This window comes from Crotalus tigris, unplaced genomic scaffold, assembly GCF_016545835.1.
Source record: "Crotalus tigris isolate CLP2741 ecotype Arizona unplaced genomic scaffold, ASM1654583v1 scf7180000017753.6788120, whole genome shotgun sequence".
Lineage (NCBI taxonomy): Eukaryota > Metazoa > Chordata > Lepidosauria > Squamata > Viperidae > Crotalus > Crotalus tigris.
The window spans coordinates 5,132,613-5,156,693 of record NW_024096615.1 but is presented as its reverse complement, the minus strand read 5'-3'; the positions used below and the strand labels follow the sequence as shown (position 1 = coordinate 5,156,693).

At 43.8% G+C, this 24,081-nt stretch overlaps 1 protein-coding gene across 17 annotated transcripts in view; it reads left to right on the top strand.

Annotated features, from left to right (window-relative positions):
* Positions 1-24,081, top strand: part of ZMIZ1 (zinc finger MIZ-type containing 1) — a 328,745-nt gene that overhangs the window by 289,036 nt on the left and 15,628 nt on the right. For 14 of the 17 annotated variants that reach the window (XM_039340783.1, XM_039340775.1, XM_039340781.1 and 11 more), the window contains 14 exons: positions 2,111-2,225; positions 3,986-4,203; positions 5,546-5,744; positions 8,815-9,102; positions 9,988-10,170; positions 10,623-10,797; positions 11,524-11,665; positions 13,357-13,567; positions 14,221-14,326; positions 15,694-15,854; positions 17,512-17,579; positions 18,167-18,235; positions 21,971-22,218; positions 23,379-23,542. In XM_039340783.1, the coding sequence (XP_039196717.1) occupies positions 2,111-2,225; positions 3,986-4,203; positions 5,546-5,744; positions 8,815-9,102; positions 9,988-10,170; positions 10,623-10,797; positions 11,524-11,665; positions 13,357-13,567; positions 14,221-14,326; positions 15,694-15,854; positions 17,512-17,579; positions 18,167-18,235; positions 21,971-22,218; positions 23,379-23,542 (2,347 nt within the window). The remainder of the gene's footprint in view (positions 1-2,110; positions 2,226-3,985; positions 4,204-5,545; positions 5,745-8,814; positions 9,103-9,987; positions 10,171-10,622; positions 10,798-11,523; positions 11,666-13,356; positions 13,568-14,220; positions 14,327-15,693; positions 15,855-17,511; positions 17,580-18,166; positions 18,236-21,970; positions 22,219-23,378; positions 23,543-24,081) is intronic. The other 3 variants (XM_039340782.1, XM_039340772.1, XM_039340770.1) reach the window with 1 other exon arrangement.

The window sequence follows — 24,081 nt, the reverse complement described above, 5'->3', positions numbered from 1 at the left end:
TTCACACCTACGACCGTTGCAGCACCCGCATGGTCACACATGATCAAAATTCGGATGCTGGGCAATGGACTCGTATTTATGACGGTTGCGGTCTCCCCCGGGGAGTCACGTGATCCCCTTTTGCAACCTCTGACAAGCCAAATCAATGGAGAAACCAGAGAAACCATGTCCCTAACTTAATATCTGCAGTGATTCACTTAATAACCATGGAAATAAAATGAGGCAAAACTTGCTCGACCAACGTTAAACTGAAATTTTTGGGCTCAGCTGTTGCCGTAAGTTGAGGACTATCGGTAGAAGGTTAAAATACGTGCCTGAGGAGAATCTTAGGAGAGCAGGAAGACTACTGTAGTGAATTTGAAATAAGATAAGATAGCCTTTATTGTATTTTTTTTTTAATGTGGGCACATTGGCACACGTTAAAATGAAATTTAGTCGCTTGTTCTCGTACACCTGTGTACATAAATGTCATCACTATCGGTGGTTGGATGAATTAATCCTGATTTCTACCATATTCAGTCCTAGGATAGGGAAGACCATGGATACTTAGAGGGAGGCATACAGTTTCTGTCTTAGTCTGCCAACCTTGACTCATCTATAAAAGGAAATTTGTAATAAGACACCCCCCCTCTAAATCCGATCAGCGAATATAATTTCTAGAAAGAGAGACAATCCTCATTAGCTGTGACAGAAAATACATCATTTTCAACTCAGGATTTCAATCATACAGTCATTTACATTTGTGTCATTTTTAAAAAAAAAAAACGTTCCAAGCCTATCCTTTGTATTATTTTGTTTTATTTTATATATTTGTATCTCAATTTTTTTATTATTTTTTACAAATAACCCACGGCAGCAAACACATACAAGATTCCTTCTTTTATTATCCACAAGCACCAACTGGTGAGGTGAGGTGAGTCGAGAAAGAGAGAGCGATTGGCCCAAAGTTGTCAGGCTGGCATTCAGGCTTAAGGCAGAACTAGAACCCACAACTTCTTGGTGATTGGCCCAAAGTCACCCAACCAGCTTTCACTGCCTAAGGCGGGACTAGAACTCGCCGTCTCCCATTTTCTATCCTGGCACCTTAACCCGCTCATATTAGTATTGGGTGAGCCCATGGCCATCCTCAGGATTGTTATTTCCGGATTGAAACGAGGGGAGAAAGGAGAGAAAGCGGGACGCAGAGAAAGAAGTAAATCAAGATGAAATTTCCATCAAGGCTTTGCAAGACAAAGCCGAGTCTTAGCCACCCTGCCCCAGTAGCTTTCATGCAGAAACCCAGTTCACACATACCGTGTTTGGTTTGCTCCTGATGGGACCGGAGTCTCGTTATAAATGGCTCTCTGATTTTTGTTCGATCCAAGGATTGCTTTGAGCCAGGATAGAAAGCGTTGGCCATGAAGGGTTACAGCAAAGCTCAGATGGCAAGAAACACGGGTGGTCCCTGAATTATAATCGTTCACTTAGTGACTGTTTCAACTACACTGAAAAAAAGTGACTTAGGACCAGTTTTCACCCTTAAACAGCCGTTGCAACTTGGTCACCTGATCAAAATTCAAGTGCTTGGCAACTGGCATGTACTTAGGACAGTTGTGCTGCCCCGGGTTCGTGCGATCCCTTTTTGTAACTTTCCCAGCTGACTTCTTCTGACGAGCAAACGCAGTGGGGGAAAAGCCCGAATCCCAAGGCATACACATATTCTATTAGGTACCTGCATCCAAAACGTGCTGTGCCAGGCGCTACTTGGACGTGACGTTGGCCCCCCAACATTTACCCCTCACCTGGTTTCATTCCCCTTTGCTTTTTGTCCTCATTGTCATCCACGTATTGTGCTCCCTCTTCAACCCCATGCATTTCTTCTCTCCCTGGCTCCAAAAACAATCCCTGCTCTCCACAGCCCGAGAGGAACGAGGATCTCCTTCAAGGTTTCCATCTCTGTCAGGAAAGTCCACCGTGTTAGCTTAGAAGGGAAACCCTTTCAGAAATGAAAAGAAGTCTCTTCTCCCCAGCCCTGGCAGTCATTTATGTAAAAGTATTAAAAGTGTGACTTGATCTACCACGTGTGTCTCTCCCCCTTTCCCCCCCTTCTCTCTCTCTTATTTTATTATAGTGATGGATCATTTCCTTATGACTCTGTTCCTTGGCAACAAAACAGTAACCAGCCACCAGGCTCCCTATCGGTGGTCACGACAGTATGGGGTGTGACTAACACATCCCAAAGCCAGGTAAGCATCTTTTTTTGTAAGTCTTCTCTCTGTTTCTGTTTTTCAGGGGTGGTGATGTGGTTCCGACTAATGAAACATTCCAAAGAACTTCCAGGCATTTATTTTCCTAAAAGTCTTTTATTGTTACAAAATGTCGGCACAGGCACAATGGAGGGATGCTAGGATCTAAGTTCTCTTCCTCTGAGCAGTTAAATTATCAACATGTTCCCTCCCTAAATTAGCCCTCATATCTCACACTATCCAATTAGTGTGAAGGTCAAAGGTTTTCTTCCTCTTTGTTTCCCGGGCTTTACCCCCAAGGTCCCTTCTGCTCTTTATTTAACCCCATATTTACCAGACAATTCTGCATATTGTCAAAAGCAAGAATATACAATATTTGCAGCGTTGACAGGTGGTCAGGTTGATGCCCTTCCTGCCTCCAAAGGCTGAGCAACGTTTGGTTAGGGTACAAACTTGATTCAACAGGTAGTGTTGCTCACTATGAAGCGTCCTCTTGCTAGGATGAAGATACATCAGGGGTCCACAACTCCACTACTGGACCATGGCCTGCTGGCCACTGAGCCACGGGGCAGGCTGCCCGGTGCACATACGTGTGTGCACGCACTCACCCCCACTCGGGCTAGTGCCACAATAAAAATGGGGCACCACATGGCAAAAACAGGGCACTGTGCAGCGAAAATGGGGCAGGGCTAGTGAGTGTCATGCGGGCACTAGCACTGCCCCATTTGCCGCACGCGGGCACTAGTGCAGCCCGCGTAAAATGCTTGCCCCTCCCTTGCCCTCCGGTCCACCAGCTGAGAAAGGTTGGAGACTTCTGAGCTAAATGGTTTATTGGATTTCTGGACTGCTACTGTCCAATTTTAAGTAGACCATCTGGGACACGTTGGTTTACTGGGACCTGTGCAGTTGGAAGGTCCGTGGGATAGCTCTCTGCTGGATATTCCTTCTGAAATAAAAGTATGTACTCATGAGTACTGTGTTTCTAGAATTGTTAAGGCACGTCTCTCTTTGTAGAGAAGCACTCATTGAAGGCCACAATAGTTTTACAGATTGAAAAGGACGTAAGTCACAAAAGATTGGATGTAGCCCACCTCTGTTCTGTGAATGGCCAAGGGATGGATGCCAATAGATCAGGCACTACAACCATTGGGGAATCACAGGGTGTTGAAACAAGCAATAGAGATTTGTAGACATAATTGGTCTTTCCTGCTTGGTGTTGTTAGTCTTAAAGCAGAAGCATCTGCTAGACCAGTGTTTCTCAACCTTGACAATTTTAAGGCATGTGGACTTCAACTCCCAGGATTCCACAACCAGCATTGCTGGCTGTGGAATTCTGGGAGTTGAAGTCCACATGCCTTAAAATTGTCAAGGTTGAGAAACACTGTGCTAGACTTTCACTAAGACTTTGGACACATGTTTTAATGTTCCCTTCTGAGAGTGCTGTACGACTGGAAGCTGTTCTCGACAATCTTAGACTTGTCTGGATTTCTCTTCTTTATGTCACAATTCTGTTTACACCACTACAAAACTGATCCTCGATAACTCAACAAACAGGTTCCTGACTTGATAACTGCAGTGATCCACTTAACAATTGTGGCAACAAAGATCATAAAATGAGGGGGGGAAACTCACTTAACAAATGTCTGGGCTGCAGTGTGCTCGCACGTTGAGGACTAACCTGTAAGAAGGCTCAGTTTTTTAAAATCGCAACCGTTGTTTGCATGGACCTTGTCTGAGATGTCATCTTCCTTTTCAACCAGGTGCTGGGGAATCCCATGGCCAACGCCAACACTGCTATGAACCCAGCAGGGAACCCCATGGCTTCTGGGATGACGGCCAGCAATCCTGGCCTGAATTCCCCCCAGTTTGCTGGACAGCAGCAGCCCTTCTCGGCCAAGGCCAGCTCCAATCAGTCCTACATTCAACAAGGCATGTACGGACGACCCAACTACCCTGGCAGCGGAGGCTTTGCGGGAAGGTAAGGCTGGAGCAGAGGTTGCTCTGTCCGTGCTAGTTCAGGAGAGGCGTAGAGGAAGGAGACGGGCACCATCAGAGCATGATGGAAATCAAGTTGGGTTCACCGGGAATGTTATTTTCTGTACCCGTTACCGAAAACAGAGAGGTGAATGTTGGAAAAGCAGTTTGCAAAGACATCCAAGATAATCCAGCACGAGTCCAGAAAGAGTGCAACAAAGATGAACAGGGGACTGGAGGCTAAAACATGTGAAGAACAGTTGCAGGAATTGGGTATGTCTTGTTTAATGAAGAGAAGGACCAGGGGTGACATGATAGCAGTCTTCCAGTATCTCAGGGGCTTCCCCAAAGAAGAGGGAGTCAAGCTATTCTCCAAGACGCCTGAAGGCAGGAGAAGAAGCAACGGATGGAAACTAATCAAGGAGAGAAGCAACCTGGAACTAAGGAGAAGCTTCCAGACAGTTAGAACAATTAACCAGTGGAACAACCTGCCTCCAGAAGCGGTGAATGCTCCAACACTGGGAGTTCTTAAGAAGAGACTGGACACCCCATTTGTCTGAAATGGTATAGGGTTTCCTCCCTGACCAGGGGGTTGGACTAAATGACCTCCAAGGTCCCTTCCAATTTTTATTATTGTTGTTGTGTTGTTGTTGCAATTTCATGTTGAAATTCCCTGAATTGTGTTACTCCTGGTCTTAAATGCAAACCAGCAGAATAATAGAGCTGGAAGGGACATTGGAGGTCTTCTAGTTCAACTCCCTGCTCAGGCAGGACACCCTATACCACTCCAGATAAGTGGCTGTCCAGGCTCTTCTTAAAAACCTCCAGTGATGGAACATTCACAACTTCTGGAGGCAAGTCATTCCACTGGTTAATTGTTCTAACAGTCAGGAAGTTTCTCCTTAGTTCCAGGTTGCTTCTCTCCTTGATCGGTTTCCATCCGTTGCTTCTTGTCCTGCCTTCAGGTGATTTGGAGAACAGCTTGACTCCATCTTCTTTGGGGCAACCCCTGAGATATGGGAACATTGTTATCATGTCACCTCTAATCTTTCTTTTCTCTAGACTGGCCATACCCAAATTCTGCAACTGTTCTTTGTTTGTTTTAGCCTCCAGACCCCTAATCATCTTTGTTGCTCTTCTCTGCACACTTTCCAGAATCCCAACATCTTTTTCAATATCATGGTGACCAAAACTGGATGCAATATTCCAAGTGTGGTCTTAGCAAGGCACTATAAAGTGGTGCTAACACTTCACACGATCTTGATTCGTTAACACAGCCTTAGGACTGTATTGACTCTTTGGTGACTCAAACACCAACGTGTGTAAATTTGGTTTGTCTCCCTCAGCTATCCAGGAGGCCCTAACAATCCAGCTGGGATGGGGATGCCGCCACATACCCGACCACCAGCTGATTTCACTCAACCCGCTGCTGCTGCAGCTGCGGCTGCTGTGGCCGCCGCTGCCGCCACGGCCACAGCGACAGCTACCGCAACGGTTGCAGCACTGCAGGAAACCCAAAACAAGGAAATGAATCAATACGGACCGGTAAGACTGCCAGTTAACTTCCGTCATGGGTGGGATTTTTCATTTGGGTAGACGTAGAGATGAGAGAGGGGGTAGGATGGCTCAGCAGTTAAAGAAAGCTGATAGCCCAGGTTCGAGAGCCGAGCTCTACAGAACGGAGTGAGCTCCTGCTCCTTGTCTCAGTTCCTGCCCACCTAGGAGTTTGAAAGCATGGAGATGCAACTAGATTAATGGGTAGCACTTCAGTGGAAAGGTAACAGCACTCCAGGGACTTTGGCGTATAGCCATTCTGGGAGAAATTGTCTTCGGACAACAGAGGTTCCTTGGCCAAGGAACAGAGGTGAGCACCGTATCCTAGACTCAGACATGACTGACCTGATCTTCAGAGATCATTAGGGATGAAACCCAGCCTGGTTTGGGTAAGTCCATCATAAAGGGATGGCTGCCCCCCTCTCTCCCAAAAGTATAACCGATTCCTCTTTTAAAAGAAGAGAGATAGGTCTATCGCATAAGGCCACAGATTCACAGCTTTGAGGTTGATGTCCTGGTTCCGACAAATGGAACTCTTCAAAGAACTTCGAGGCATTGTTTACCTTAAAGAATCTTTATTTGAGTGGCATAACATTGGCACTGACATAATTGAAGCCAAAAACTGAATCCCCCCCCCCCTTGGGCACATAGTATCAAAGCACAATTCCCTCCTCCAATTAACAGTCATAAGTCACATTCCCCTTAGTTTGAAGCATGGGCTTCCCCTCCAGCTCTCCAGCCCACCATTTCTTTATCATCTCCTATTTCAACAACCTTGGTTCTCACCCTAGGTTTAGTGTTGTTATTTCTAGTTGGACTCTCGTTCACATCCCCCCTCCCAGCCTCATCTAACTCTAAAAGCAAAAGGTAAAAGATGGCTACATTTCCAACTGTTGTCAATGCAAAAACATCCGATGCTAGCAGCTTTGACAGTTTATGTTAGCAGAGCTCTAAGGGCGAGTAAGACTAGGTAGTTTGTGTGGTTGTTTGTTTATTTTTTGAAAACATGCGGATGTGCTGATGACCTCTTGCTGTTTGTCCAGACAAAGGCAGGGGGCTGAAATGGTTCTGAACTGGAGCTTGTGAGTTTTGCAAGAAGCTTGCTATACCCTGATCAGACAGTATGAATTTCGCACTGAAAGTCAACCAGAACAGAAACTATAGAGACAAAGTAAAAGATAAAGAATCAGAGGGATGGGAGGGAACTTCGAGGTCTTCTAGTCCAACCCCTCCACCCAAGGCAGGAGTCTTTAGGCCATCTCAGACAAAATGTTGTCCCATCTGTTTTTGAAAACCTGTAGTGATGGGCCACCCACAACTCCGAGAGGCGAGCTGTTGCGTTGGCCCATTGTTCTCACTGTCAGGAAATTCCTCCTTCTTTCCAAAATTCATTGTCCACCCAAGGCTTCTTGTCCTGCCCTGAGGTGTCGTGGATAATAAACCATTGATTTATTAATAAAAATAAATGTTGACTTATCTTCAAGGTGACTTAACCGTTTATAGTCCATGTGTGTGTTACCCACCAAGTCGTATATCCTTGTCTTTTCCCCAGATTTTTTTTCTTCTTTTACTTCTCAGACCAGAAGTAAAAGACTAGAGCAGGGGTAGTCAACCTTGGCTCTTTTATGACTCGTGGACTTCAACTCCCAGAATTCCAGCTGGCTCAGGAATTCTGGGAGTTGAAGTCCACGAGTCATAAAAGAGCCAAGGTTGACTATCCCTGGACTAGAAAATAAAAGGATTTCCCACTGATGTCGGCTCAAAATATTAAGCAGGTTTTTGAGATCAGCTAAATGAGCAAAAAAGTCCAGAGTTCCCTTTAGCCAAGCCTCACTTGTAATGACTTCATGAAGACATCCTTGATGTACAAATAGTTCATTTAGTGACCGTTTTTCACACTGAACGATAATGCTGTTGCAACTGCATAAACTTACAGCCCACTTAAAAATAGATTCTATTTGTATTTTTTAAACAAGTTTATTTTTATTTGGAACTTGACTAAGTAACTCCCCCCCCCCTACTTTTTAATGAATATCTTAAATCTCTCTAAATACACTGAATTTCATTGTCCTGATTTATAGCTATTATCTCCATCTGTGTTTTAATTCCCGCACATTATTGATAATGCTTTTTCTAACTTTATAATAGGGTTAATTGTATCTGAATATTAATGCAAAATAATCTGTGTCGAGACAAATTTGTTTTGTTTTGTTCCTTTCCTATGCATTCAGTTATAATTATTTATCTAATTATAACTGCTAGTAATTGCAAACAAATTACATATTAGAGGGCAGATAATCATTCTAGCTGGAAATAGGCTTATCTGCCATGTTCATGTGACTAATTAAACTTTGTAATTTGCCATTGCTATCAATTTCAGCCAGTATGGTCTTGTGGTTAGGCCACTGGGCTAGAGACTGTGAATTCTAGTCTTGCCTTAGGCATGAAAGCCAGCTGAATGACTTTAGGCCAATCACTAGGTGTCTGTGAGTTCTAGTCCCACTTTAGGGGTGAAAGCCAGATGGGTGACTTTGGGCCAATCATCAGGAGACGGTGAGTTCTAGTCCTGCCTTAGGCAAGGCAGATGGCTGGGTGACTTTGGGCCAGTCACCCTCTCTCAGCCCAATCTGATGACTCCCAGACTAACCAGGACCAACCTTGATCAGCCACCATAGATAAGCTCTTTCTAGTCATCCAACTCAAGTTTGCTGCTCATCCTTCCAGAGATTGCCGTAGTCCCTTGCCAGAATGATGATGTTGCATTTCTTTATTTAGAAACGGGCTCCTATGCTCTGTTCAGAACTTGCAACGGGACGTAACTCAGAAGTTAAAGCTGGAAGGTTTTCATGCCCTCCATTAAGTCAACGGTGGCCTCCTGGTCCGTTGCCTTTTTCAGACCCCCGGTAGCAAAGACGGTCCTTCAAAAGGCAAGGAAGCCGCCCTCAGAAAATGCGACAGCTCTGATTCCTCTCCTGTACGGCTCCCCCTCCCCTTTTAAGTCCGTGTCGCATTTTTATATTCTTTTTTTTTTCTTCTCCTCCTCCTCCTTCTTCTGTTGAAGGTTTGTTCCTCTTTCCAGATGGGTCCGGCCCAGCCTTACAACAGCCAGTTCATCAACCAGCCTGGCCCTCGAGGTCCCGCTTCCATGCCAGCCAACCTGAATCCGGCGTCCATGGGGGCAAGCATGACGCCTTCCAGTATGAGCGGGCCACCCATGGGCATGAGCCAGGCCAGGCCTCCAGGAATGAGCCCTTTCAACCATGGGCAGAGGATGCCCCAACAAGCTTACCCTGGTCCACGTCCCCAGTCATTGCCCATGCAAAGCATGAAGAGAACATATCCTGGAGAGGTGGGTATCGGTGGCTCAGTTCGGAGTGGGTTGGCTTCGGCCTCCTGCAAATTAGGGAGATTATATAACAGAATAACAGCTTTGGGAGGACCCTTGGAGGTCTTCTAACCCAACTCCCTGCTCAAACAGGAAACCGTAACCTTTTCAACAGATGGTTGTCCAATCCCTTCTTAAAAACCTCCAGTGAGGGAGCACCCACTGCTTTTGGAGGCAACCGGAGGATAAAATAGAATAGGAGGGTGAAGGGTTAGTACCGCTTTACAAGGCCTTGGTAAGGCCACACTTGGAATACAGCATCCAGTTTTGGTCACCACGATGTAAAAAAGATGCTGAGGCTCTAGAAAGAGTGCAGAGAAGAGCAACAGAGATGATCAGGGGACTGGAAGTTAAAACATATAAGGAACGGTGGCTGGAATTGGGTAGGTCCAGTTCAGTGAAGAGAAGGATTGGGGTGACATGATAGCCGTGTTCCAATATCTCAGGGGCTGCCCCAAAGAAGAGGGAGTCAAGCTATTCTCCAAAGCGCCTGAAGGCAGGACAAGAAACAATGGATGGAAACTAATCAAGGAGAGAAGCAACCTGGAATTAAGGAGAAACTTCCTAACAGCGAGAACAATTAATCAGTGGAACAACTTGCCTCTAGAAGTTGTGGGTGATCCATCACTGGAGGTTCTTAAGAAGAGACTGGACAGCCATTTGTCTGGAATGGTCTAGGGTCTCCTGCTTGTCATTATAATGTTTATACAGTGTGTTTGTGTGTATGCGTGGGTGTATGTATATGTATATAGTGCATATATATGTGTGTTTGTATATATACATGTATATGTATGCAGTATATATCTCTATATGTATTGGGTTTTTTTTTTGTCTTTTTCTATCAACCAGCCAAATTATGGAAACCAGCAGTATGGACCAAATAACCAGTTTCCATCCCAGCCTGGCCAGTATCCCGCTCCCAATCCTCCAAGACCCCTCACCTCACCCAACTACCCAGGGCAGAGAATGCCAAGCCAGCAAAACACGGGGCAATATCCTACCCCAGCCGTTAACATGGGGCAATATTACAAGGTGAGAAGCACTGACCTTCATTTTTTCGCTCCTTCCTATGGGAGTTCGTTTTTGCACATTTGGCAAAGCTTTCGTTGTGGCTAGGGTGAAAATGAAAAACCCTTGCAGCTTGCAATAAGTAATGAAAAACTTATTTGGAGGTTGACCCTATGAGCAGTGGTGGCGCAGTGGTTGGAAAGCAGTATTGCAGGCTACTTCTGCTGGCTGCCGGCTGCCAGCAGTTCGACAGTTCGAATCTCACTGGCTCAAGGTCGACTCAGCCTCCCATCCTTCCGAGGTCGGTAAAATGAGGACCCAGATTGTTGGGGGGCAAATAGGCTGACTGTAAACTGCTTAGAGAGGGTTGTAAAGCACGGTGAAGCGGTATATAAGTCTAAGTGCTGTTGCTATTGACTCAATTCTGTTTCTTTCTCTCTCTCTCTCTCTTTCCAATGGCAACCACCATTTTGCAGCCGTCAAGGCCTGTCCCTGTAGCAAATTACCCTCACTCACCTGTTCCAGGAAATCCTACGCCACCTATGACGCCCGGCAGCAATATGGCGCCATACCTGTCTCCTAACCAAGATGTCAAGCCGCCCTTCCCACCAGACATTAAGCCAAATATCACTGCTTTGCCCCCACCTCCAGGTAAGTACCGAATCTGGAAAATCTTCTTCTGATTCTCTTTGCCTCCCCCCCGTGTGGAAACGGGCAAAATATGTGCCTTGCGGGAACATTAGAGCCAGCGTCACTAAATGTCTGTGGAGATTTTCAGTCGTTCCAGATCCTGGTTGTCCCAAAGGTGCTATTTTCAAGAGGCAACTGGACTTCCTTATTTTTCTTTGAAGAAGTTTCGCTTCTCATCCAAGAAGCTTCTTCAGCTCTGACTGGACGGTGGGGAATGGAAAGATTTATACTCCTTGCAGGCAGCTGGTCATTTGCATTCTTTTAGAGAGTCATTGAGGCCACTTGGAGGTTTGCCTGTGTCCTTAGGGTCACCTGAGCAGTGCAAATGGGTGTGTTGAATGCTGTGTTGGAGAGACACAGGGCAAAAGACATCCTGCAGCCAAGAAGGCTCCACAGCCATTTGCACTCCTCAGGTGACCCTGAGGACACAGGTAAACCTCCAAGTGGCCTCAACAACTCTCTAAAAGAAGGCAAATGACCAGCTGCCTGCAAGGAATATAAATCCTTCCATTTCCTCACCATCCAGTCAGAGCTGAAGAAGCTTCCTGGATGAGAAGCGAAACATCTTCAAAGGAAAAACAAAGAAAGTCCAGTTGCCTCCCAAAAAGTGTCTTCGGGATTCCTGAAGGCTGCTGAAAGTCGTGGGAATCTCCCCCTGTTAACTTTCCTCTCCCTCTTCAATCCCAGCCAGCCATAACGACGAGCTGCGCCTGACGTTCCCCGTGAGAGACGGGGTCGTCTTGGAGCCCTTCCGGCTGGAGCACAACCTGGCGGTCAGCAACCACGTCTTTCACCTGCGGCCGACAGTCCATCAGACCCTCATGTGGAGGTAGGTTGACCATGGGGTGCAGCAAATGCAGTGCGGGACACGTATGGGGAGATCACGTCCGGTGAGTCTTATGATGGATCAGGTGTGGGGTTGTGTCAAGTGAGGGTCTTGTGATGGGAAGGTCACATCAGATGAAGGTCATTGGAAAGTGAAGGTTGGGGGGGGCTTGTGTAGGATGGTTGAGGGACGGTGCTCTCTCTGGCTGTGCGGTTGATTTGGATCCTGAGGGGTTCAGAATAGAATAGGTAGAGTAGAATAGAATAGAATAGAATAGAATAGAATAGAATAGAATAGAATAGAATAGAATAGAATAGAATAGAATAGAATAGAATAGAATAGAATAGAATATGGGAATGGAATGGAATGGAATGTAGAATAGAATAGAATAGAATAGAATAGAATAGAATAGAATAGAATAGAATAGAATAGAATAGAATATGGGAATGGAATGGAATGTAGAATAGAATAGAATAGAATAGAATAGAATAGAATAGAATAGAATAGAATAGAATAGAATAGAATAGAATATGGAAATGGAATGGAATGGAATGTAGAACAGAATAGAATGTAGAACAGAATAGAATAGAAGAGGAGAGAGAAGAGAAGAGAAGAGAAGAGAAGAGAAGAGAAGAGAATTCTTTGTTGGTCAAGTGTAATAAAGAAATGCCTAGAGAGGCACAAACTCAATCAAATTTGTCAATGTTTCCAGTTGAGAAGGAAATGATGTGAAGCTCAGAAGTTGTCTCATTCAGACAAAACCCTTCCGTAAGTTTAAAAGAATCCATCTTGAAGTCAGATGCTTTTGAACCTGAAATGTTATTCTGTCTCTAGGGAAAACTAGGAATGGATGGGACCTAATGCACATTTTCAAAAAGAGCCCAAAGAGTCCATTTCCGTAATCTTGTTCATACCAGACACGAGCTTGAATTGGTTGCGACAATATAAAAAAGGTGTTGGGACTCTGGAAAGAGTTCAGAGAACAGCAACAGGGATGATTAGGGGGCTGGAAGCTAAAACATAACGAAGATCAGTTGCAGAAATTGGATATGTCTAATTTAATAAAAAAGAGGAGTAGGGGTGACATGATAAGCAGTGTTCCAATATCTAAGGGGCTGCCCCAAAGAAGAGGGGGTCAACCTATTCTTCAAAGTACCCGATTGCAGGACAAGGAATAATGGATGGAAACTAACCAAAGAGAGAAGCAACCTGGAATTAAGGAGAAACTTCCTAACAGTGAGGACAATTAAGCTGCCCCCTTGTGTAATCTGGAAGTGAATGAATGGAGAGTTTATTATCGCTTTGTGTTTATCCCTCTTGTAAACTTCTCAATGTACACTTCATTTGGAGCAGCATCTAAGCCCTACAAAGCTATAAACAGCCTTTATTAATCATTTTCTTGCAAATGGCAATGCAGAACTTTCATTTCATTTGACACAATTAGTTAGAATTTAGAATAAGAGAGAGGATGGATCAGAGGAACGGCTTGCGTTCAGAAATCGTGGGCGCTCCATCTCTCGAGTTTTTCAAGAAAAGACTGGACAGCCACTTGTCTGGAATGGTCTAGGGTCTCCAGCTTGAGCAGGGGGGCTGGACTAGAAGATCTCCAAGGTCTCTTCCAGCTCTGTTATTCTGCCTTACACATGTAACAAGCAGCTGCTTATACCAATGTAAACATCTGCCTTCTTTGACAGATCAGACTTGGAGTTACAATTCAAGTGTTATCACCACGAAGACCGGCAAATGAACACCAACTGGCCAGCCTCAGTCCAGGTCAGCGTCAACGCAACTCCACTCACCATTGAACGGGGTGACAACAAGACATCGCATAAACCCCTGCACCTCAAACACGTTTGCCAGCCAGGAAGAAACACAATTCAAATCACTGTCACGGCATGCTGTTGTGTAAGTAGCTAATGGCTCTATTAATTCTATGGGCTTTTTGTATGTGTGCGTGTGTGTGTGTGTGTGTGTGTGTGTGTGTGTGTGTGTGTGTGTGTATTATGAAAAGTTGACTGTTTGGAAATAGTTTCAGATTAAGGAAATGTCCTTATCTGCCAAATATCTGCCAAATTGGCCCTCCCCAAGGCAAAAACCCCAAAACAATGCATTAACCTACACTATCTTGAGGGCCTTGCGAGGAGGAAGAGGAGGAGGGGGAGGATGAAGAGTAAAGAAGAGGAGGAGGAGAAGGAGAAGAGAAGGAGAATAGTAAGGCTGACAAGCATCTTCACTGAGGTGTTTGGAGTCCTTGAATGTTGCTCAGATGGGCCATGACAACATGTCCATTAGAGAAAAACTTTCCAAGAAGTTGGAGCTATTGTTCTGAAGACCCTCCTATGAAGACCATCCCACGCCAAATCTCTCCTGAAGCGGGCTAGCACTCCAGAGGAGAGATTTGGCATGGGAACCCCAGCGAGATGAAACACTCCCAACCATGGACCCTTCGTAACTTCCCTACAGCTACAGCATCCGAGGCAGGTGCTCTGATTGAGTGGCCACGGATCCTCTATAGACAACTGAATTTTTATTTTCCCTTTCCCCCCTCCCTCCCCCAGTCCCATTTGTTTGTTTTGCAGTTAGTACACCGGCCTTCGGTCCGCTCTGTCCTCCAGGGCCTATTAAAGAAACGCCTGCTTCCAGCTGAACATTGCATCACAAAAAGTGAGTAGAACTTTGCGTGTCATTTGGCCCTGAAAGGAGACGATGAATTCCATCCAGTCCTGGGAAAGTTTCTGTCAGTGTGAAGGTTGTGGGTTGGTTTCCAAGCGTTTTTCTACCGGGCTGGGTAACATCTTCAGTGTCGATGTTCTTCTGTTTATAAGGGCTTCAGGTGTGGGTGTGTCAAATGAAGGTCTTGTGATGCGTTGAGGTGTGAGTCATCAGTGAGAGGCTTGTGATGGGTCTTGTGATGGGGAGGTTATATCAGATCAGTGTCATTGGGAAGTGAAGTGCTGACGGGAAAAAGGGGGATTGCGCGGGATGGTTGAGGGTTGGTGCTTTTTCTGGTTGGCTGTGTGGTTAATTTGGATTCTGAGGGGTTTGTAGGCCGGTTATAGGTCATTGTGTTTGTTGAGCCCTTATAAACAAAAGAACACTGACATCCCTTAAATGCCGCTGAAGATGTTACCTAGCCTGGTAACAAAATGTTCGGAAATCAACCCCACAAGCTCAGAGAACGAACCTTCATCCTCATGGGACTAGAACTCACAGACACCCTGTTTCTAGCCTGTCACCTTAACCACTACAATAAACAGCCATTGGAGACACGGAACAAACCCATTAAATTCTATGGCCTTTATTTTCTGATCTATCTGGAAATGTACAATTCTTTCTTTATCTTCTCCGGGTAAATTCACTTTACCTCTCAGCCAAAGAATGTTCAATAGTCCTGGGCATAATCTGTGGAATGTTTCTCGTGCTTAACTTTTTAAGTCTACGCTCTCTCAAACCCCCTGGAAAATCATCCCGATTTCACTTCAATTACTAAAGAGGGAAAAAGTTATGAGACTCATTTCCATTTGTTCCGAAAACAAAAACATGGATTCCAAATTTAGGAAAATCCACAGATATAAAGCTTATAAGCAGAAGAACACTGATACAGACATCCCCTAAACTACAGGTCCGCAATCATTTGGGCACCAGGGACTGGTTCTGTGGAGAAAGGTTTTTCCGTGGACCGGGGGGTTTGTGGTTTTCCGTGCTGCCTGCATCTCACGGATGGGGCTTTGCTTGTTTGTGCGGACCAGTTGCTGGCATGCCGCGGCCCTGTACTGGTCCACAGCCTGGGGTTTGGGGACCCCTGCCCTAAACTCTGCTGAAGATATTACCTAGCCTGGTAGTGAAACATTGTAAACCAACCCACAAGCTTGGAGAACAGACCTTCACCCTCATCCTACACCAGAGCTACAGATATTGACCACGATGGCAAGTTTCTGTCAACCCAAGAATGTTTGTCATGCTGTTAAAGCAGTCCTAAGTATGAATTCTGTTATCTCCCTCCATTTCTTCTCTTTTTTGGGGGGCAACAGTCAAGAGAAATTTTAGCAGCGTGGCTGCCTCTTCGGGCAATGCACCTCTCAATGGGGAAGATGGTGTGGAGCAGACAGCCATCAAAGTCTCTCTCAAATGTCCAATCACATTCCGGCGGATCCAGCTGCCAGCAAGAGGTCACGATTGCAAGCACGTACAGGTGAGCACCTCCCCATGTCCCATTCAGTGCCAGCTGACGCCACGTTTTATCTGCTCCTTCAACAAATGTGTACAGCCAGACCTCTAACTATTAAACTACCAATAGCGCTAATGCTAAAATTGCCAGGCGCAAAGAATCAGGATTAAGTTCCCGTTAAACTGACATATTGCTCACACCTATAGACAAGAATTGGCCAGCTAATGGTCAGCACTAAATTGACACTACAGAAGAATTAACGGAATTCAAAGGGGGCTGGGTTTGGCTTGCTTGTGGCGATGTAAGGAATCCAGCCTGATTCCTCACTTGACTCCACCCCTCTTCTACTACAACAATGCTAATTCATCTGATGCTGAAACCCTGGGAAAACAAATGCATTGTATCTTGGTACCTACCCAAAAGCCATTGCAATGAGCACCCCAAAAACCTTCTTCAAAATCTGCCTGAGCTTTTCCTGCCATTTTGTTACTTTAAACCCAACATCTCCCAGCGGTAAATGAATTTTCTTTCTAATTGCTTGGCCTTTAGCCTCCCTGAGTTCCTATGGGGCTATTTGATGGCGGGATGCTTTGGACACTGTTAAAGAGTTCCACATGTACATACCTTGGAATATTCTCACCCCACATCCCCAAATAAATCCACCAATATTCTTTGTGTGTATTTGGGTTCCAATTCCCTCAACCCAGATGGAAGCCTTCTCTAGCCAGCATTGCAATTTTTCTTTCTTTTTATTTTAGAATATAATCTATCTTTCCTATCCCAAATTATAGAACATGTTTTTCAGCGGATGTGTGTTTCAGAGAACAGAATTCTTCTCTACAACTTTGTATCCTTGTGCTGGGGTCCCCAATTTGTGGGCTGCAGCCCAGCACGGAGCCACGACAAGCGAGCGGGTGTGTGCCTGCCGCTCACATGGAATCATTCTCCCCCCAAATGGTCCACAAAGCCAGAAAGGTTGGGGGACCACTATCCTCGTGCTTTCAATCCTTACAACTATTCATTTTCTTCCCAAAGGGGCTATTTTCAAGAGGCAACTGGACTTTCTTATTTTTCTTTGAAGACGTTTCGCTTCTCATCCAAGAAGCTTCTTCAGCTTTGACTGGATGGTGGGGAAGGGAAGGATTTATACTCCTTGCAGACAGCTGGTCATTTGCCTTCTTTTAGAGAGTCATTGAGCCACTTGGAGGTTGACCTGTGTCCTCAGGGTCAACTGAGGGGTGCAAATGGGTGTGGAGCCTTCTTGGCTACAGGATGTTTTCTGCCCTGGGTCCCTTCCCTGTGGAAGACTGGCGCAAGGCTGTTGGGGATGAGTCTGTGTTGCCTATTCAGCATCTAGTTAGAGCTAAAGAACCTTCTTGGATGAGAAGCGAAATTTCAAAGGAAAACCATAAAAGTTCAGTTGCCTCCTGAAGAAGCATTTTTGGGGGAACCATGACCTGGATGGCTGAGAATCCCCATAGACATTTTCATGTTCTTGTTATGCTGGGCCAATGGTTTTTTCTTTCTTCCTGGCATGCATTTGATGCAACAGCTTCTCTTTTTCATTCACACCCATTGGGGGCGGGAGAGTCGTCTTTGCAGCCATACCTCCCATGATCTTTTTGCAAAGCCGCACAATAGTTTAACTAAGATTTTCCCACTTTTTTTTTTCCTCCTACAGTGTTTCGATCTGGAATCCTACCTCCAGCTGAACTGTGAACGAGGCACTTGGAGGTGCCCTGTATGCAAGTGAGTACGAAAGTGATGATATCAAAGCCGAAACCAAGCCTGTGCAAAATTAGACTGCCATTTTCATCCCGTGAAACCAGAAATGCAACATAATTAACCTAACAGAATTTTTTTAAAAAAAATTATGATAAATAGTTTTTGCTGGAGAGCATTTTTTTTTACGACAATAAAGGGTCTGGAGGCTAAATCGTATGGTTGAGGGAGCTAGATATGTCCAGCCTGTCAAAGAGAAGGAAAGACCTTAAAATCCCTACAATCAAAATAGTTTTTTTTTTGTTTTTTACTTCTGTCTCTCCTAAAATCAGCATCATTCATCTGGCAGATGAAACGCAAGTACCGTAAATGCCGGCGTACAAGGCGACCCGGCGTATAAGACGACCCCTGTCTTTATAGCCGGGCCGCATTCCTAGAACGTCGTCTTATACACCGGAAACTACCAGTATTTCCGGCGTATAAGACAACTCGGCGTATAAGACGACCCCCATCTTTGGTGCCGATTTCAGCGCTCGCGGAAGTCGCCTTATACGCCAGCATTTACGGTACCTAAATGTGTGTCCCGTTTTTTGTTTTTTTCTTTTCTTTTCCAGTAAAACAGCTCTGCTGGAGGGCCTGGAGGTGGATCAGTACATGTGGGGCATTTTGAACGCTATACAAAAGTAAGTGTCACTTTAATGTTGAGAACTGGGCCTCTGCTACATTTGCTCACCTGTTCTAATTCTTGGAGGGCCTTTTCTAGACAATGTTTCATTGTAAAATTCCAGAAGACAAGGTCAAGAAAGTCCCATCACCTCAGAAAATGTTGTCTTCTCATGTGAATGTTGGAGCCGAATGATCTATCCTGAATTGTGAATATTAATCTGGAGGTTCTTAATTCAAAGATAATTTTTATTGAGTTTTGACATTTTACAAAAACAAAAACAAAACCATCTTCCCCCCAACCTCCCCAACCCTCCCATTCCTTCCCCCAACCTTCCCAGAGCTGGATATAGGCTTAATTAGAATTTCATCAAAGAATCTTAAAAAAAGATATAAACCATAAATAAATCTAACATTAGTTAAAAATCTAAATACATTAATTAAAAAAATTATAAAATGATTAACAATACATGAATACAAAAGATAAATGTTTTAAAAAAAAGAATGAAAAAAGGAAAAAAAGAACAAAAAGAAAGAAAAAAAAACCAAAATATTCCATTTTGAATATAAATTGTTAAAAAACTAGATAATATTTTTTATATCTAACTTATATTGTATGAAATCTATCCATTTTTTCCATACCACAACATACTTCTCTTGCGATTGATCCTTCAAGAAAGCCGAAATCTTTGCCACTTCCGCCAAATAAGAAACTTTAAGAAACCACTCTTGCAAAGTAGGCAAAGATTCCTTCTTCCAACATTGCCCTACTAACAACCTTGCGGCTGTAATTAAATTTAACATCAATGTAGTCTCCTTAGTATCACAATCAATAAAGATACCTAACAAAAACAATTGTGGGGTAAATTTTACCCTCCTTCTAAAAATTCTTTGAATATTCCATCATATCTTAATCCAAAAAGCTTTTATATTTTTACACGACCACCAAATATGATAATAAGTAGCATCCAAACATCCGCATCTCCAACATTTAGGCTGTAAGTCAGGATACATACGAGACATTTTTTGTGGATCAAGGTGCCATCTGTAAAACATTTTATAAAAATTCTCCCTTAAATTCTGGGCTTGTGTAAATTTAACATTTCTCACCCAAATAGTTTCCCAAGTATCTAATAAAACTGGTTCACCAAAATTTTGTGGCCATTTAATCATACATTCTTTAACTAATTCTGCTTCTGAATCCAATTCTATTAACACCCCATAAATTCTCTTGATATGAGTTCGTCTTTTACTTTTATTTGTTTAAAAAAATTTTCATCTTCTCTAAGCAAACCCACATTGCAATCTACCTTCCACCTATCCACAATTTGTCTATACTGAAACCATGAATATATAATATTTTCTTGTGCTAAATCTTCCAAAGATTTTAACTGCCAATTTTTACCATCCCATCTAAGTAATTGTGCATAAGAAACACTATCCATCTTAACTCCTCTCCTTATCCCCTCTATCGCATGCCATGGCATGGCCCATAATGGAATTTTAGAATCAATTCTATAATATTTCCTCCAAACCCGAAGTAAAGAAATCCTTATAATATGAGATTTAAAAACCCTATCAACCTTTTTATTAAAAATTAAATAGGCATGCCATCCAAAAAGTAAATCCCAACCCTCCAAGAGGAGTATTTCTGCATTTGTTAAATTAACCCAATCACTAAGTAATGTTAAAACCACAGCATCATAATACAATTTCAAGTTCAGTACCTTGAGTCCACCTCTCTCACGAGTATCTTGCATAATTTTAAATTTTACTCTTGGCTTTTTCCCTGCCCAAATAAATTTGTTGATACCTTTCTGCCATTCATTTAAATTAACCTCGTTCTTTAAGATAGGTATCATTTGAAATAAAAAAAAGAAACTTTGGCAAAACATTCAATTTAATCACAGCAATTCTTCCCAAAAGAGATAATTGCAACTTCTCCCAATTTTTCAAATCTCTTTGTATCTTGACCCACAGCTTTTCATAATTATTTTTATACAGTTTTGCATTAGAGACAGATAAAGTAACCCCCAAATATTTTACCTTATCAACAACCTCAAAATCTGTCAAATTAACCAAAGTCTGCTTATCAAGATTGGTCATATTTTTAGGTAATATTTTAGTCTTGTTATTGTTAATTTTAAAACCCGAAACCCATCCATATTGATGTATCAGTTGTAATAACTCTACTACAGAATAAATAGGTTGTGATAGGGTAACGACCAAGTCATCTGCAAAAGCTCTTAATTTATATTCTTTTTTATTGACTTCTATTCCTTTTATTTGCTGTGATTCTCGGATTTTAATCAGCAATATTTCCAAAGTTAAAACAAACAGCAGTGGTGACAATGGACATCCCTGTCTAGTCCCTTTTTCTATTGTAAAAACCTCTGATAAACCCCCATTAACTATGAGTTGTGCCGTTTGTTTTTGATAAATAACACCAAGAGCTTGTAGAATTTTTTTTTTGATGCTCATTGTTTTTGGTACTAATTGCACCACCCAGAACCAATTAACGATGCGTACCAAGGTACTATTCTTCTTCAATCAGGCTTCCTTTATAGACCTCCTTTATTGTGTCCAGATCTGGGCATCAGAGTTGTAAAAGGGCTGTGTCAAAGAAGGGCAAGTCCAGAGAAAGTTATGGAAACAAAACCACATGAGAAATCATGAAAAAAAATCTGGCCATGTCTAATCTGCAGAGGGGAAAAAATGATTGAATGATTACAGCAGTTTTCAAATATTCGAAGACTGTCATAAAGAAAGAGGAGTGGATGTGGTTTTAATTGTCACAGAAGGCAGAACTACAAGCCACGGGTTAAAAAAAAACACAATGAAGGTGTGGGTAGGCCATCAGGAAGAACTTCCTGACTGTACAAGCCACTAATTGGTGCCACATCATTGGTGAGTTTTCTCCATTAAAGGTCTACAGGCAGAGACATTTGATCATTTGTCAGAGATGTTCCAGTGAATCTTGCACTGAGCAGAGAATTGGACTAAATTATCCTAAGATCTCCCTCACAACTCAACAATTCTATGAAGGTGAAAATGAACAAAGCCAATAATTAACCATGAGCCTCTATTCTGACTTATCAAAGCAAAACTTTTAAAGAAAAAATGGACTTGTGGACCTAACATGTAAGAGTTACTGAAAAGAGTGTTGGTGGGCTTTCATCTTCTTGGACATGTTCAAACAGAAGCCAGGTAGTCCATTTGTGGGAATGTTTAACTTAGATTCCTGCACTGGATTAGTTGGATCATAAGGGAGGCTGAGTGCTGAAGAATTGATGCTTTTGACTTGTAGTGTTGGAGAAGACTCTGGAGAGTCCTTTGGTCTTCAAGAAGATCAAATCAGTCAGTCCTGAAGGAAAGCAACCCTGAGTGTTCTTTGGAAGGACAGATACTAAAACTGAAGTTCAAACACAAATGAGAAGAGAGGACTCATTGGTAAAGACTCTGGTGTTGGGAAAGATGGAAGGCGAAAGGAGAGGGGGATGGACAGAGGAGGAGACAGTTAAATGATGTCATTGACACAAAGGATATGAATTTGGGCAAACTCTGGGAAACGGGAGCCTGGCGTGCGATGGTCCATGGGATCGTGAAGAATTGGACACAACTTAGCAACCGAACAGCAACTGGATACCTATTGGACTTGTTGACTTTAATATTATTATGACATTAGTAACATCTAAAATGTATATGCTGTATTGAGAACTCTCAGCTATTATCAAATGCACTTGTGTTTTTTACAGCTCCGAGTTTGAAGAAGTCACAATTGATCCAACGTGCAGCTGGAGACCTGTCCCCATCAAGTCTGACATTCACATTAAGGATGATCCAGATGGCATTCCTTCTAAAAGGTTCAAAACCATGAGCCCCAGCCAGATGATCATGCCTAATGTGATGGAGATGATTGCTGCCCTGGGTCCAGGTCCATCTCCCTATCCATCCATCCCACCACCCCCCGGGGGCACCAATTCCAGCGAATACAGTAACCAAGGTGAGTTTCTTGAGATATGCAGTCAAGGTTCAAAAAATGCCAACTTAGAGATTATTATGGTCCGCCAGATGTTCAGACTGGACGTGGTATTTTGTCCTTCCAAAGAATCTGGGATTGGCAGATGTGGATGTTTGATGGTGTTGTCGTCACAAGATGTAAGCTGCTTTGAGTAAAGCTGCCTTTTGCAATTGACTTGAGGGTGATATTTGTCAATGTTGATGGTATTCAAGTGGTGCTCCAGTTGTTTTGGGATTGCACCCAAATCATTGGGATTGCACCGTTTAATTATTGCAACTTTTATAGAAGATGAGGAGCTCATTGGAACCATATGCTCGTGGAGACTCTTAGTAGATAACAACACACTGTGTAAGTGTGGAGAGACACAGAGCCTGCCCCATCTGCTAGTATATTGGCTACTATCAGAAACATGTACCGATAATGAGTTAGTTTTGGCCAACAACAAAGCCAAGAAGATGGCAGTTGAAAGTTTGATCAGGGGTGTCAAACTCAATTTCATTGAGGGCAGCATCAGCATTGCGGTTGCCCTCGGGGGGGCAGGTGGGTGTGGCCAGGGTGGGTGCGGCCTACTGGGTGGGCGTGGATGGAGTGGGTGTGGCATACTGGGTGGGCATGGCCAGCTCTACAGCGTTCGCGTCAAGGGTGCCTGTGGGGGCCTGGGCAGGAGTGGGACAGATCTCAGAGTCTCTGGCAGAAGGGGGTGGGACCGGGGCAAGCGCCAAGGCATGATCCATTTCTTCATTCCTCACAAAGGGTGACACCTCCCCAGCATGCACCTAAGGGGCGTGGCTGACATGGCAGGGGCTTGTTCCTCACTGTTTCCAGACGGCCTTGTGGAGCTAAGACTGAATGCATTTCAGCCTAGATGGCCACCACAAAATTGTACATTGGCTCCCGGCCGGCCTGGGCCAGGGTCAAGGCAGCGGGGGCCGTTCCCTCACTGTTTCCAGGATGGCTTCACGGGCCACATGAAACCACTTCGCGGGCCGCATCCGGCCCCCGGGCCTTGTGTTTGACATGTCTGATCTAGACCCTGAAGAAGAAGAAGAAGAAGAAGAAGAAGAAAAATTGGGGCTTGGCCTTGCTGGTTTGATTTTGATTTCAACTTTACTATTCTTACTTTACTTTTCTTTGCTATTTAGGTAACAGTTACCAAGGTCACAGCAATTTTGATTTTCCCCACGGGAATCCCGGCGGGACATCTATGAACGACTTCATGCATGCCCCCCAGTTGTCACACCCGCCGGATATGACCAGCAACATGGCAGCGCTTGATAAACCTCTAAGTCATCCCATGCAGGAACCTGTAAGGATGTTTCGTATTCACCTTGCTCATATGACCTTCTGTCCACGGGCAGTTTGTGTAACGGAGAGTATACAGTCAGCAAAGTAAAAGGAGATCTTTTTTAAAAAAAACAAAAATGGGGAAACAGGAAAAAAAGAAAAGGAAGTGAGTTTGTAAAAGATGTGTAGCTTCATCTTTGCAAGGCAATGCCTGGGAAATAAAGAAGAGATTCTCCATCGTCCAGATCATGGTTGTCCCAAAGGTGCTTTTTCAAAAAGCAACTGGACTTTCTTGGTCTTTTTCCTTGAAAACATTTCACTTCTGAACAGAAGAAGCCTCTCCGATGAGGAGCGAAACATTTTCAAGGGAAAAAAAAAACAAGAAGGTCCAGTTGCCTTTTGGAAAAGCACCTTTTGGACAGAGATTAGATGGGCCAACTCCTGCTTCTTCTGCAGTAGCCACCCAATACACCCAATAGACTGGTCCATGCATGTCCATGGGAAGCAGTGATGAGTCTTGTGTGATGGAGCAATCGCACAAATGCCACAACTTCCCTTTTT